Consider the following 13,505-nt stretch of genomic DNA (forward strand, 5'->3'; position numbering starts at 1 on the left):
CCTTCTCCCAGACAGAACAAGACAATATTGTCCTCCTCGAAATAACGTGGCTGTGGTTACACTTCAGGAAGTCCTCTTGGGATGAGTTTAAGAACCAGGAGACCAGAGTCTTAAAAGGCAGGTAGATGCAATGCTGCAAGATTTTACTGGGAGCCACTTTGCACCCCACTCCAGAGATCAGCCTCTAAAGACCTTCCAGGCCTATCAGTCCTGAGGACAACGTGCTGAATGAAGGTGCCTGCTCAGAAAGGCATTCTGATGACTACTCATGTCTTGATCAGTACAGGGTAGGATGGCTTTGGCCTCTTCGTGAGAATAAGAGAACAATTTTACCTCTATATTACGTGCTTCCAGTGAGAGAAAATTTTTGGATGAAATGAGTGCTCTCCCCAACAAAGCAGCGTAGCACAGGCCCTTGAGTTTTAAACTCTGTCCCCTCCACGGGATTTGCCCGCGTGTTGCACAAAAGGAGGCGGTGCACCAGTGATATCGCAGTGTGCCCTCGTTTCTAGAACTCCATTCCACCACTCCACCCCCGCTCGGGGTGCCCCCACCCCCCTATCCAGCCATCACAACTGCTCCATAAATGGCATCCACCGTATGTGCCCCCACTCCAGGACTTAGGAATGCCAACGCTTGCTGAGCAACACTGTTTGCAAAACCCCGGGCTCTGGGGTAAGATTATCCGTTGTTTCTGATCTCCCTTCAGCCCTGGGTTTGGCCCCTCCGCGGTCCGGGTGACTTTGCCCAGTGACCACCAGCCCCCCTCCGCCCCGCCCGCCCCCAGCGCAGCAGCAGCAGCACCCTGGAGGTAGTACAACTTCCCGGGACACACCAACGTCTCCTCTCGCCCCCGTCCGGTTGCTTGGAAATTTGCACTGGACAGTGACGTCACACAGGAAGGCGGGTCCCCACTATCCCGCACACCAATGGTGGGGCCGCGGCTGGCCTCTTCTTTTCCAGCGATTGGTGTCTGGGACCCCTTTGCTCCACCCCAGCCCGCCATGGCGTCAGGCGCCGCAAAACCCGGGAGGTGGTGCCCACTTTAAGAAGTGAAGTTTTTCGCCCCCTCCCCCTCCCTGCCCACCTCCTGCAGCCTCCCGCGCCCTGCGCAGCTGGCGGATGGAGCTGCGTCGCGGCGGCGTCGGGAGCCAGGCTGTGGGACGCAGGATGGATGGGGACAGCCGAGATGGCGGCGGCGGCTGCAAGGACGGCGGGTCGGAGGACTATGAGAACCTGCCGACCAGCGCCTCCTTATCCACCCACATGACAGCCGGAGCGATGGCCGGGATCCTGGAACACTCGGTCATGTACCCGGTAGACTCCGTGAAGGTGAGGCGGGAGGAGACTGTAGGCACGGAGTGAGCAGAGAGGGGAGCGCGCGCGTGTGCGTTTGCATCCCGCGCCAGAGCCGCCTGGAGAGCGCCCCGAAAACACCTCTCCNCCGCCGGTCTGTGCCGGGTGGCCGCGGTTGCCCACACGTGCGCAGTTTGCTACGGAGCTCGCCGCCGGGAAGCGCTAACCACGCCAGCGCCGAGAAACGTGGCCCCGGCTCGGCCGCGCGCCCTCTGGCCCTGGCGTGTGGGCTGTAGCTTCTGCTCCTGCTCCCCGGGTTTCTGGGGAGGCGTGGGAGGGGTAGGGTTCTCTCGGTTCTTGGCAGCTCTCTTGGGGATACCGGTTCAGCGACGCCCTACGCGATCCCCTTTTCACGGGGTTTCTGCACCTTTTCCCCAGGAGCTCTGGCGGCCGAGCAGCCTAGAGGCCGTGAGCCCAGCAGTGACATTTGCCTTCTTTTTTTGTTGCAGGAGGCAGGCAGGCAAGGAGAGCGGGAGCTATGCAGCTTTTACTGTGGGTTGTGTAATAGGCACTTGGCTTGCCCGTCACTTCCCCAGGTAGTTTTACATGCCTTTCTGCAAGGAGGCAGCGTTAGCCAGGAGGAGTTTTCCTGTTAGACTGAGAGCTGCCTTCTGTCCGCCTATTCAGGACACCCAGTGGCAGGAAGGTAATACGGGTACTATTGACCCCTTGCACTTTTGTAAACAGAACTCAACTAGTTCGTCCAGCAGCCCAGGGATTAACAGAGGAAGAAACTGAGGCGAAGAGATGATGAAATGATTAACCTGCCAGGCTGACACTCCGCCTGTTTCCTCGGACTCCAGTCCTGTTGGGCCTTGGTGGCAGTTATCTTGAAAGGCAGGGCTCGCGGCGCCCCCTCACTGCAGCTGTTATCTTCGCGCTGATGCTGGCCCCACATGGGGCGTGTGAGGACCAGGGTGTCGGACTCAGAAGGGTTTTTCTTCCCAGTCCTGGACAGCTCTCCTAGAGCTAGCCATCAGTGGACAGACGCACAGACAGGGATGCAGTGAGGGAAAGAAAGCATGAGCGTTTGAGGAAAGGTGAGGCCCAAGCCTTTAACTGTGCTGCTGGGCCTGAGCCATCACATCTTCCCACCGCCCAGCATCCCCGCAGGGAATGGAGGGAATGGTCCTTGCCATTGGGGTTATGGAGGGCAGGGGGAAAGATCTTGCCTCTTAGGTTTTCAGAGCTTCTCCAAGGAAGACCCTGGACAGATGCCGGGTGGCATTTGTATAGGAAAGAATCCCCCATGGGTAATAAACTTTCCCATATTTGAAGCTGTTGTCTCCAGGGCGCTGGACGGAGTATCTGGAAAGTTAGGGACAGGGAGATGTTATTGGAGCAGGTACCGGACCCACAGCATCTCAGAGATGAACGGTCCATCGAGGAGCTCTACCGCTTAAGAGATTTTGCTGCATTTGCTGCAGAGCATCCCTGTAACTTATCTTTAGGATTAGAAATAATTAGTCATGCCTTTTCATCTCCCTTTTCAACACCCTGAGGAGGCATTGGTCTTACATGTTGAAATTGTGTGTTCTGGTTAGTTTTTTCCCTGCCCCTCCTCCTGCTCTTAGACATCGTCTGTTTTGATACAGATGTCACTGTGTACTTAGTGTTACTTTACATAGCAGTTTTCACCCGTGGATAGGTAACAGGGTGTGTGTGGTAGATGGAGCTGGTCGCTGTCCTAGACAAGTCACCCCCCTTACGGGGCTTGACTGTAAACTGAAGGTGAGGGGTTCTTCTGTTTTTAAGCATGCAGGTTTGCTGTCAGAGCACCTCGTTTTCCACTACAACTTTCCTGGAAGCGGGTAGCAAGGATTATCCTTTTCATTTTTCAGCTGAGAGAAAAGGCACAGAGAAAGGCAGTGTGCACCCCATCCCATGAGCCCAAGGGGGCTGCAGCAGAATGCCAAGTTCTGCCAAGATCAGCAGAATTGTCCGTGCCCAGCATGACGTACCAGGGATGCGTCCATGCTTCAGTCATGGAAATGCTCCATTTGCGGAGACCGCGACTGTATTCTTAAATATTTTGGGTGTTGGAGACCATGGGTAATGGAGTCAGGAGCCTAGGTCAGGTTTCCGGCCCTGCCCCTAACTTGCTTCATGCTTTAGACACTGTTCTGTGCCTTAGGTTCGTTGCTGTAAGAACGGGGCAGTGGACCAGTTCAGTATTTCTCCCTATTCTCAACCCGTCCCCCTTTGTATGTACACAGAACACCCATTGTCCTTTATGATTCTTGAAATTCCAAATAATTATTACAGTTGAAGCCACGTCAGTGTAAATGGTAGGTTGGAAGAAAACGTTTTCTTTGATTTTTTTATAAGGCACACATTTTGAACTTGGATCACGTGAAGTTAAGAGAGAGTATGGAGTGGGCCTGCTTTCTTCAGTTTTTCAATCCTAGATGGTGGGGACCATGGAATTAGGTGCTGGTCACTTTCACCACTGAGCCTGACAAACTGCTTGCTTTTGTGGTCACGTGAGCAGAAGGCCAGCCTTACTGATGCTTTAAAGTATTATGTTGAAGGTGCTTTCCCACGAAGTCCTGTCCCACCCCCTGGTGTCGTTTTCATGACCTGCGTTTTTCAAACTGTGGGCTGTGATCCATTAATTGCATCAACATTTTAAGGACAGAGTGGTGAGAGTGCAGAATCCAAGCGTGTGTGGCATCCAATAAGGAGAGCGTTGCTTGGTGGAATTTGTGTGTGTGTGTGTGTGTGTGTGTGTGTGTGTGTTCTGTGGATGGCTGTGCAAAATGCTCTTCCGACGGGAGCTCATGGTCTCAAAAAGTGTGAAGAACACTGAACTTCGTGGGCTAACTAATGTCTCTTGAGCTCCAGCAATCGACAGCCTGTGATTATTAAAGCGTTATTTGGAAGACTTTCGGCAGACTTCACTACTTCTTCCTGTGCCCTTCTCTCAGTTCCTGGGGTGGGGGGTGTGAGTACTTACTAGCCCATGAAGGACCCACCACTCTGGCCCCCCATCAGTTCTGAGCCCCTGCCTGGTACCAAAGAAGGGAACACAGGGGAACACTGGTAGCAGTTACACATTCCTTTCCAACTGGGACCTTTGCCGCAGGTTCCCCACGATTCACTAGCCGGCGCTCTGGGGTGGCAAGTGGCATGGTCACCTAGACCAGCATGTCGGGGTGGCTACGAGAAGCCCTGGTCGGGAGCGCGCGGGACTGTGGGGAGAATGCCAGGTGGGTGGAGGAGGAAATTCCATCCAGATTAGGCACACCACTCTAGACCATGCTGAGTCCCGTGGTGGCGAAAGCAGGGGCAGAAGGAAACAGGAAAGATTTGAAGCGAGGGAACTTCCGCTGACCCTTTCTCAGACCTTCGCCTTGCGTTCCTGGTCAGCGAAAGGCTGCCCTTAACTGTGGGGGAGAAGCGCTGATGGTGAGGGTGTGAGGCTCAGCCTTCTTTCTAGCGGCCCGTGGGTGCTGAGCCCCTTGGAAATCTCAGTTGGCCCCGCGTGGGGGGAGGGGGGCGCTCCGCAGCTGAGCTCTGAGCAGGAGAGAGCCAGGCAAGGCCAGAAGGCTCAGCACTCCTCACCTTCGGGGTGTGCTCCCCTGGGTCCCAGCGGTGCAGGCTGACTGGTAGGAGGGTTGCTCAGCCATAGTCTCCTCCCACCCGTGTCAGGGCTTTCAAAACCCAGTACAGTTCAGTAGATGCCATTCAGCGTCAAAAGGGCGTGAAATCCCAAATTGCTCCAGTTCTTGCAAGAAAATTACAGTGATTTTTCTGTCTCTCTTCTCCTGTCTTGTCTCCTTCTTGTCCCACCCCTCCCTTCTTTTCTGTCCCCAAGTGGGAAGTGCTTTTCCAAAAGGGTCGTTTGGGAGGGCCCTGGAGTCAGAAAGGAGTGCCCTTAAACTCCTGTCCTGTTCTTTACCACGAGCACCCTTGCTGCTGTCCAGAGCCCTGATCTGCACCTTGCAGGCCTGCCGCTGTAGGAGGGGTGGATCTGACCCAGCCCCTCTGCCGGAAGTGGGGGTGGGGTGGGCTGGGGCAGAGGCCTTGAGGGGGTGCCCCTGGGATTCTAGTGAGCAGGGAAGGTGCCATCACCTCGTCACCTCTTCATAGAGAGAGGCAGTTGGGGGCTTCATGGGAGATTTAACTGTCGTTTAAAGCATTCAGGGGTGTGCACATAACACGGCGGGGGGGGGGGGAGAGGGCCTTGCTCTGTGAAGTGTTCTTCCTCAGCCTTTTCCTGGTTTTCATCTGGGCACGGTTTAACTAGTGTTGGCCATCTCATTCATGAGGGCTTTTGTCTCATCTGCTCTTTGGAGCAATAACCAACTGTAGTCCCACTTTCCCTTTTTTTTTTTTTTTTTTTATAAAGGTTTTTGACCCCCTTCCAACTCCAGTAGGGCTGCCTTTCCCCAACCCACTGGATGAACTGGCTTCTGTGTGTTGAATGAAGCCTTTGGCAGTTAAGCCCCAGAATACTCTGGCTCTCTTCATATTGCTCCTAATGCCCAACATTTCCTTCTCAGCAAATTTTCTTTTTCGTTTTTTAATCTTCAGTGAGCCCTTTTGCCTCACGAGTGACGCATCTCTACAGCCATGCTGTTTGCCCAATGCTTCAGGAGGCTCTGTGAGCCCTACGCCTGCCCTTCCCCTCACCACCTCCACCTCCAGTGCTCGTGGCTGACATTTTTCATAGGGGAGATGTATCTAATCACTTCGTCTCCAGATATAAACCTTCCATCAAGCTCTTTCTGAGCCGGATGTGTCGCCCTCAGAGAACTATCCTGTGGAGATTGGAGATTCCCACCCTGGTCTTTGCCATACTGGTTGGGGCAGGACACTTAGCTTCTCTGGGTTGTCATTTCTTTATAAAATACAGACACTAATTTTCTTGCTGGTTTCTGTCTCCTGACCCAGCTTTCCATGGCTTTCTTCTTCCCTTAATATTGGTCCAACCCTGTGGAAGTTCCTCGTAACAGGCTCCCTTGTGTCCTCACCCTGGTCTGCTCCTGCCTGCCTGTGCCGATAGAAATTCGGCTCTCCTCCTGAGCCACTCCTCCCTGGAAGCCAGTCAAGTGTAGGATTCCCATCAGCTCAGACCCAGGCACCGTTACCGACCATGCTCTTCTCAGCCTCTCCTTCTTTGCCGCTCCTCTCCTCCTCCTCCTCTCCCTGTTGCCCGCTCACCTCCGCCTGTAGCCTGATTTATGCTGAGGGTCAGGAGGCGGACTGGTGAGGAGCAGGGACTCCTGAGCCCCGTGTGGACTGGGCCCTGGCTCCCCTTAGTGTGGCCTTGGGCAAGTCCCTTCTCCTCTCTGTGCTGAGTTTACTGTTTGTGAAAAGGAGGCAAGTGGTCCCTCTGTCTGCTAGTGGCTGGAAGGGTTCAGTCCCTAAAGCACTGAGGACAGCACCTGCTATGCAGTGAGTGCTCTCTGGGGGTCTTCACCAACACTATTTTGTAGCCACTCCCCCCCATGCCCCCAGGGCTTTGGTGGCTGGCCCACAGACTACTCCCACCACCGATGAATCCCATCATCATCCTGAGAATGCCCCCTCCTGGGCACCACCCGACTAACATCCAAATCCCTGTGTTCTTTATGCCCCTCAGGCTGATGGCGTTTACCTCCGTGGGGCCTCGTCCTAACCCAGAACTTTGCCACCTCCGAGGTCTTGAATCCCGACGTCTCAGCCTGGCTGCACTGGGCTGGGTCTCAGCCTCTTCTCCCCCTCAGCCTGTCCCCATCTTCCTCATCCAGACCAGGGCCTGTGGCCCACTCAGCACATCCACTCCAGGGGCCTCTCTTCCCCTGCCTTCGGTTCTTCCACACCTGCCTGCCCACAACCCAGTCCAGGACGCCCCGTTGGGCAGCCGAGCCCTTCCGGAGAAACCCCCCACATTGCCTCCTTTGGCGCCCTGTATGCCCACTTCTCTGGGGCCCTCAGCCTGTCCTTCTGTGGCTTCTGGTCGGTCTCAACAGCTGCTCCAGACCATGCTCTTGCTTCTCAAACCCCCTTCCCTCTGCTTTTTCAGCCTCTGCGTGGCATCTTGCTTGCTCTAGTTCATAGAGAAACCAGAACCCCAGTCAAGCTCACCTTCCTGTCCCTGTCCTTCCAACCAGCGTGCTGTTCCCCACCTTCCTACTGTCATAAGGTAAGAGGGCCCTTCCTCTGTTAGAGGGGAGCCAGCAGGCCTAGGGAAAGGGGGTGTGGGGACCTCCCACATACACCTGCACTTCAGGCCTGGCCCTGCACCTGGGGCACATTAGTGACCTCTCTCAGCGCGGTCTCCTTGTCCGCAGAGTGGGGATGGGAATGCCGAGGTCAACCTTGACAGAAGACTGTTGACCGAATTGAACAAGGGAACGTGCCTAAAGCTCTTGCTGCAGTGGCTGCTGCACAGGCGCTCTATAAATGGCCATGGTGGCAGTCATTTTGGTCACTCTCACGAGTAACTCAGTTTTGGTATCTTTAGCCTTCTCCCTGACCGGCGATTCCTTCCTAAAAGCATGTATACAGTCCAAACTTGTCCCGTCTTAAATAACAGACAAAGCCCAGACATCTCCCCTTGACCCCGAGTGCCCTGAGGGTTTTTCTCCTTAAAATAACAAGTGATGGGCGCCTGGGTGGCTCAGTCAGTTGAGCGGCCGACTTCAGCTCAAGTCATGATCTCGCGGTTTGTGAGTTTGAGCCCTGTGGTGGGCTCTGTGCTGACAGCTCAGAGCCTGGAGCCTCTGGATTCTGTGTCTCCCCCTCTCTCTGCTCCTCTCCTGCTCATGCTCTGTCTCTCTCTGTCTCTCAATAATAAAAAAAAATTAAAAAAAAATTTTAAATAACAAGTGTTATGAAAGGAACATTGGTACTCGGTCTCTACTTCCTCACCTGTCCACTGGCCAGGCCTTTGGCTTTGTGCCCACCACTCAGCTGCAACCTCACGGAAGCTGCTGGTGATCTCCTTGCTAATAAATCTACTCGTCGTTTTCCTGGCCCCTCTGATGGGGGGTGGCCTCCTGGTCTTGCATAGAAGCCAGCCCACCCCCCTCTTTTCCTCCCTCAGGACGCATGTCTCAGTTTCTGCCTGGGTCCTGGTAATTCGCAGATGGCAGATTGGTGGCTTTGGTCTCGTCTTCCCAGGGGCTGGGTGTCCTGTTGCCTCGCAGCCATGGTGTAGACATGGCTGCCTCGGTGTCCGTGATGTCCACGCCCCTGCTGGCCCGTCCCTCAGGAATTCATGGCCCTAGTCAGCTTTCCTCTCACTTCTGCCCACTGTCCCCCCCCGCCCCCCGTATGTTTCCAAGACCCTTCCGTTTCTGCATCTTTAATCGTTCCTTTCATTTGTTCTTCTCCCTCCCACTGCGGCCACCTGGGTTCAGGGGAGTCACGGTCTCCTTTGCAGTGATGGCTTCCCTGACGACCTGAGTCATAACTGAGTGTGCCCTGCCTCTCCTCGCCCCCGCTCCCCCCTTGCCTGGTCCTGCTGTTGTTCCCCACTGCATGTGGTACCTTCTAACACACAATGCCCTTTACTTCTATTTATTACTTCTATTCCTTGTGTATTTATTTATATGTTATTTATGGTTCGTCTGCCCTTATTTGGATGTAAGCTCTAAGTGGGTGGGAATCTTTTGCTCTTTTGTTGTCTCGTTTGTTCCTGTAGCCAGAAACCATACCCAGTGCATAGTAGGTGCTCAGTTAAGGATTTTTTGAATGAATCACTGTAAATCATTCATAGCTAGCTGGTCCTGGTCACTCTCAGCTCTGAGGCCTCCAGCGTCCTGGCAGGCTGCAGTTTTCTTGAGCAGGGAAGAGGCACAATGCCCATCCTGCCCGCCTTTCAGGTCCAGTTACTGCATCTGGGATGAAAATGCAGCCAGATTTGCAGTGAACTGTGCTTAAACAGTGAACACAATTTCAAAAGTATAAAGCTCGCTGCAGGTGCCAGGGCATGGTTATTATCAGACTGGGATCCTGTTAAAAGGTAAGGTTAGCTGATTGGGATGGAAAATGCAGCCTGNGGGGTAAGGGGTGGGGAGGGGGGGGCTGCAGACCAGCCCCATCATCTGCCTCTCACATAGCCTGGAGTCTCTCTCCGCCCACTCCCCCAGCTGTCCTCTCTGCTTTCAGAATAAAGCCTGAACCCTGAGTAGTGTGCAGAGGGCCAGAGCCTCCTCCCTCTGACGTGTCGGCCAGAGCAAGACCGATAAAGGTATTCTGTGAATACCGGTTGGATGAATGCAGGCATAGTTGTTTTACAGAGATGCGGGGGGAAACTGCTTTGAAATAAGCTATTAAAAAATGCTATTTTAATTTCATTTGTTGTGTGTGTGTGTTGTTTTTGGATCTGTATGGATCTTCCCCACAGAAAGACTTTCTCAGCCCTTTTGTTGGCCTTTCTTTTTTTTTGCAGTGGACTCACAAGTCTCAGTTTTACCCCGGTGAGGCTGTTAATTCATCTGGCCGCCCACTTCATTCCACATTTACTGAGCGCCTTCCCTGCCAGGCTCTGTGCTAGACACCGGGCAACAAAAATAAGTCCCGGCCCCTGTTCCCAGGGCATTGCTCCCTATAATTAGACCCTGAGCTAAGGGTCTAAAGGGAGGACTGGCTCTCTTTGACGAGAAGAATGGCCCAACTTGGTATTTGCTTTCAGACAGGCACAAGGTCTGGGGCGTCTGGAGTCTGGACTCGGGCTGCCATCTTGCAGGTCTGGGGCCTGCTGGGAGCATCATTTCCGGCTTCTTTGCTGAGCAATCTTGAGTTGGCTCCTTCCCCTGGAGGAGACAGTGGCCCTCAGTTGTACCACCTGCTCCCCTCCCCCCGATCCTCTTCCTCACCCCTGAGGTCATTAGTCATTCTGGAAGCTGAACTTGGCTTCCAGAAGGTGCCTCTGAAAACACTCTCCACCCTACCAGTAATCCCAGACAGTCGGGAAGGGCCGTTGTCTGGTCACCAAGAGGTGTTCTGGTTTCACATTCGTGCTTTCTCTCTGAAGTGAAAACAAAACGTGTTGAAATAGAGATCCCAGCAGCAGCTTGGTTGAAGCAAGAATTGCGTAACGGCTTTAAGAAACGTCTGGCCCTCGTTGGGTCAAGTGAGGGGCTGCAGCTTCGCATCACTTGAGGGGACTTTTCTCTGGGGCTTCTGGGTGAGAGACACTGAAAGCGTTGGCCCCCGAGGCCTAATCTCTCCCTGTAGTGACAGCTTTTGTTCCCAGGCCTGGAAGTGAAGGCTGCATTTGAGATGCTCCTGTGGGCAGGGGCTGGGCAGGGGTGTGTGTGCATTCAGGCTTGTGCTGGCCTTCAGGCTCCTAGAAAGGGCACCAAACTGGGGCAGGATAGGCTTTAAGAAGTTAAATCCTGGTCCTGCCATTGACCAGCTTTGAAACCTTGGGCAAGTTACTTCTCTAGGCTGGTGGCTCCTTGTCTGATAGACAAATACTAGTTGTTTTTTTTTTTTATGTTTTATTTCATTTGATTTATCTAAAAATCTTTAAAAAGTTTTTTCAAATACTTATTTTTGAGAGAGAGCGTAAACAGGGGAGGGGCAGAGAGAGAGTAACACAGAATCCAAAGCAGGCTCCAGGCTGTCAGCACAGAGTCCAGTGTGGGGCTTGAACTTGAGAACCATGAGATCATGACCTGAGCCAACATCGGATGCCTAGCCAACTGAGCCACCCAGGTGCCCACCCCCAATTTTTTTTAATGTTTATTTATTTTTGAGAGAGAGAGAGAGACAGAGTGTGGGCGGGGGAAGGGCAGAGAGAGAAGGGGACACAATCCAATGCGGCTTCAGGCTCTGAGCCATCAGCATGGAGCCCAACATGGGGCTCGAACTCATGGACCGCGAGATCATGACCTCAGCTGAAGTTGGATGCTTAACCGACTGAGCCACCCAGGCATCCCTGTTTTTTATTTTAAATGTTTATTTATTTATTTTGAGAGAGTACACATGTGCAAGCGGAAGAGGGGCATTGAGAGAGAGAAAGAGAGAGAGAGGGAGAGAATCCCAAGCAGGCTCCACACTCTTAGCTCAGGGCTCAATCTCAGGAACTGTAAGATCAAGACCTGAGCTGAAATCAAGAATTGGAGGCTGAACCAACGGACTGAGCCACCCAGGCTCCTCTGATACTAGTGTTAGACTAATATCGTCTGTTTCCCTATTTGATGGGCCTGTTGAGAACCTCGGGTGGGATCCCACTTGTGGGCAGCTTTTCTAAACCCTGACCTGCCCAGATAATGACAGGTCATATCAGAGGCCATATGCCTTAGGACTGAGAGCCGTTCAGGTTAGCAGTGCAGGATCTGGGGTCAGACTGCCTGGGCACGGTGCCTAGACACACCTCTCTGTGCCTGATTTTTCTCATCTGTAATACAGTGATAATAACAGTACCCACCTCCACGTTGCTATGAGAATTATGATACTGAATTATGATACACCTAGCAGGTTAAGAATAGCGTCAGGTACCTGGTAAGCACTCAGTTCATTTTAGCTCCTATATCATTTCTAAAAGTGTTATTGCTTGAAAGCCTGGTTATGCCACTGTGTGTGGGTTTTGTTTTTTTTTTTGTACTTGTATATTACCGTATTTTTGTATTGTTTCAATCTACCTTCTGTCATTTGATTCTCTTAGCTTTCCTTTGCAAGTGGGAAAAGGCATGTGCTGTTTCACATTTCACAAATGAGAAAACCCAGCTTCAGAAAAATAGCATTTTCTGCTACACCAGAGCGAAGGGGGGACAATGAGGAAGGCAGCAGGTGAGAGCAAGCAAGTGAGGTGCTGGGAAGTAGACTCACATGTTAATGGCAGCAGAGCCCCTGAGCTGGGTTCTGAGAGGAGATGATGATGTGCCCCAGCTGCATTCTTGGGAGGGAGGGATTGGAATTACAGGAGCGCCGGCAGGGAATCAAAGTATGGCATGGAATGCAGGGCTTCAACGTATATGTAAGAGTTCTTTGGTCAGATACTCCAGTACAGAGGGCAAGAGGATGATGGCAGATGGTTAGTTACTGCTGTGGATGAGTTGTGGCTTCTCCCTCTGGAGTAAATTGCAGAGGCACCTTCTCATTTCAGCAGGGAGTTGAAAAGTTGGGCTCAGTATAGTGATTTGAATTTGGACTGGCCCAAGAATCCTTTTCCAAATCACGATATGAAGATGGCCTCTTGGGAAGAGCTCTACATCAGAGTTCCTTGATCTAGGGCAGCCGTTTCTTTTCTTACACGGGGAAGAGTAGCGATGCCTGACTCGCCTTCCTTGCGGGTCGACTTAGTGCATCTAGGAAGAAAGGATGGATGGACAGGCTTGCAGCAAACAAGACTTTCTGCTGCTGAAAAAGTATAAAGCTGTCTGCGGGTGCCAGGTCATGGTATTTATTATCAGACTGGGATCCTGTTAAAGGGGTAAGGTTAGCTCCCTGCAATGGAAAATACAGGCTCTTCTTCCAGCCACTGTAGGATTCGCTGCAGCAGCGTGGCCGCCAGCACTGCACCTCTCTCCTTACACAGTGTCTCCCATCTGTTGAGTAGAGACCGGGATGGCCACCTGCTCCCGCCTCTTTTGCTGGCTAGTGAGGAAGGGCCAGTTATGCTCCGAGCGTGCTCAGAAACATGTTCAGAATTGACCCTGTAGGGCTGGCGTTGTGGGGAGCTGCGTGCGGCTCCTGAGATCAAGGCTAGTGAATGACCAGGCCACGGGCAGGGGAGTTCGGGCCCCACTCATCTCTGGGGGTTCGCATTCTATAGGCTCACTTTTCCTTTTTAAGCGAGTCTGCTCTTGAGTGCCGGGCAGATGAGGTTGAGGATTTCCCAATCTCGGTCCCCCCTGTCTGTTTTCCTGGTTTGTTCATGACCGCTGTCATAGACAAGTAAGAGGGGGAGGAGGTAGGACACGGACGCCTTTGTCCCCAGGTCCTCCAGTCCTCATTTCCTCCTGCTGCCCACTTTGAGGGCGGTGCTGGCGCCTCGCCTGCCCCGGGCCTGGCAGTAGGTGCGGAAGGTCGTGGGTGGACGCCGGCAGCCCACAGGAAGCTTGCCAGCCAGGCCTGCTCGGGAGGGGACCGCCGTGCTCCACCCCCCTGGAATAGGGGATGTCCCAAGGATGTCCCGGGGCTGTCATGAGCCTGGATGAAGAAGGAGCTGATGAGCAGATCTAAGAACCAGGCCAGAGCAGGGAAGC

The 13,505-nt window shown here is 53.2% G+C and overlaps 1 protein-coding gene across 3 annotated transcripts in view; it reads left to right on the forward strand.

The window, feature by feature from the left end:
* The first annotated feature begins 930 nt into the window (after nt 1-930).
* Nucleotides 931-13,505, forward strand: part of SLC25A37 (solute carrier family 25 member 37) — a 39,322-nt gene continuing 26,747 nt past the window's right edge. The window contains exons 1-2 of one of the 3 annotated variants that reach the window (XM_077766639.1): nt 931-1,332; nt 7,367-7,486. In XM_077766639.1, coding sequence (XP_077622765.1) covers nt 1,123-1,332; nt 7,367-7,486 — 330 coding nt within the window. In that variant the 5' untranslated portion in view covers nt 931-1,122. Of the gene's footprint in view, nt 1,333-1,805; nt 2,003-7,366; nt 7,487-13,505 lie in introns of all 3 variants that reach the window. The other 2 variants (XM_077766641.1, XM_077766640.1) reach the window with 2 other exon arrangements.

This window comes from Crocuta crocuta, unplaced genomic scaffold, assembly GCF_008692635.1.
Source record: "Crocuta crocuta isolate KB4526 unplaced genomic scaffold, BGI_CrCroc_1.0 scaffold225, whole genome shotgun sequence".
NCBI lineage: Eukaryota > Metazoa > Chordata > Mammalia > Carnivora > Hyaenidae > Crocuta > Crocuta crocuta.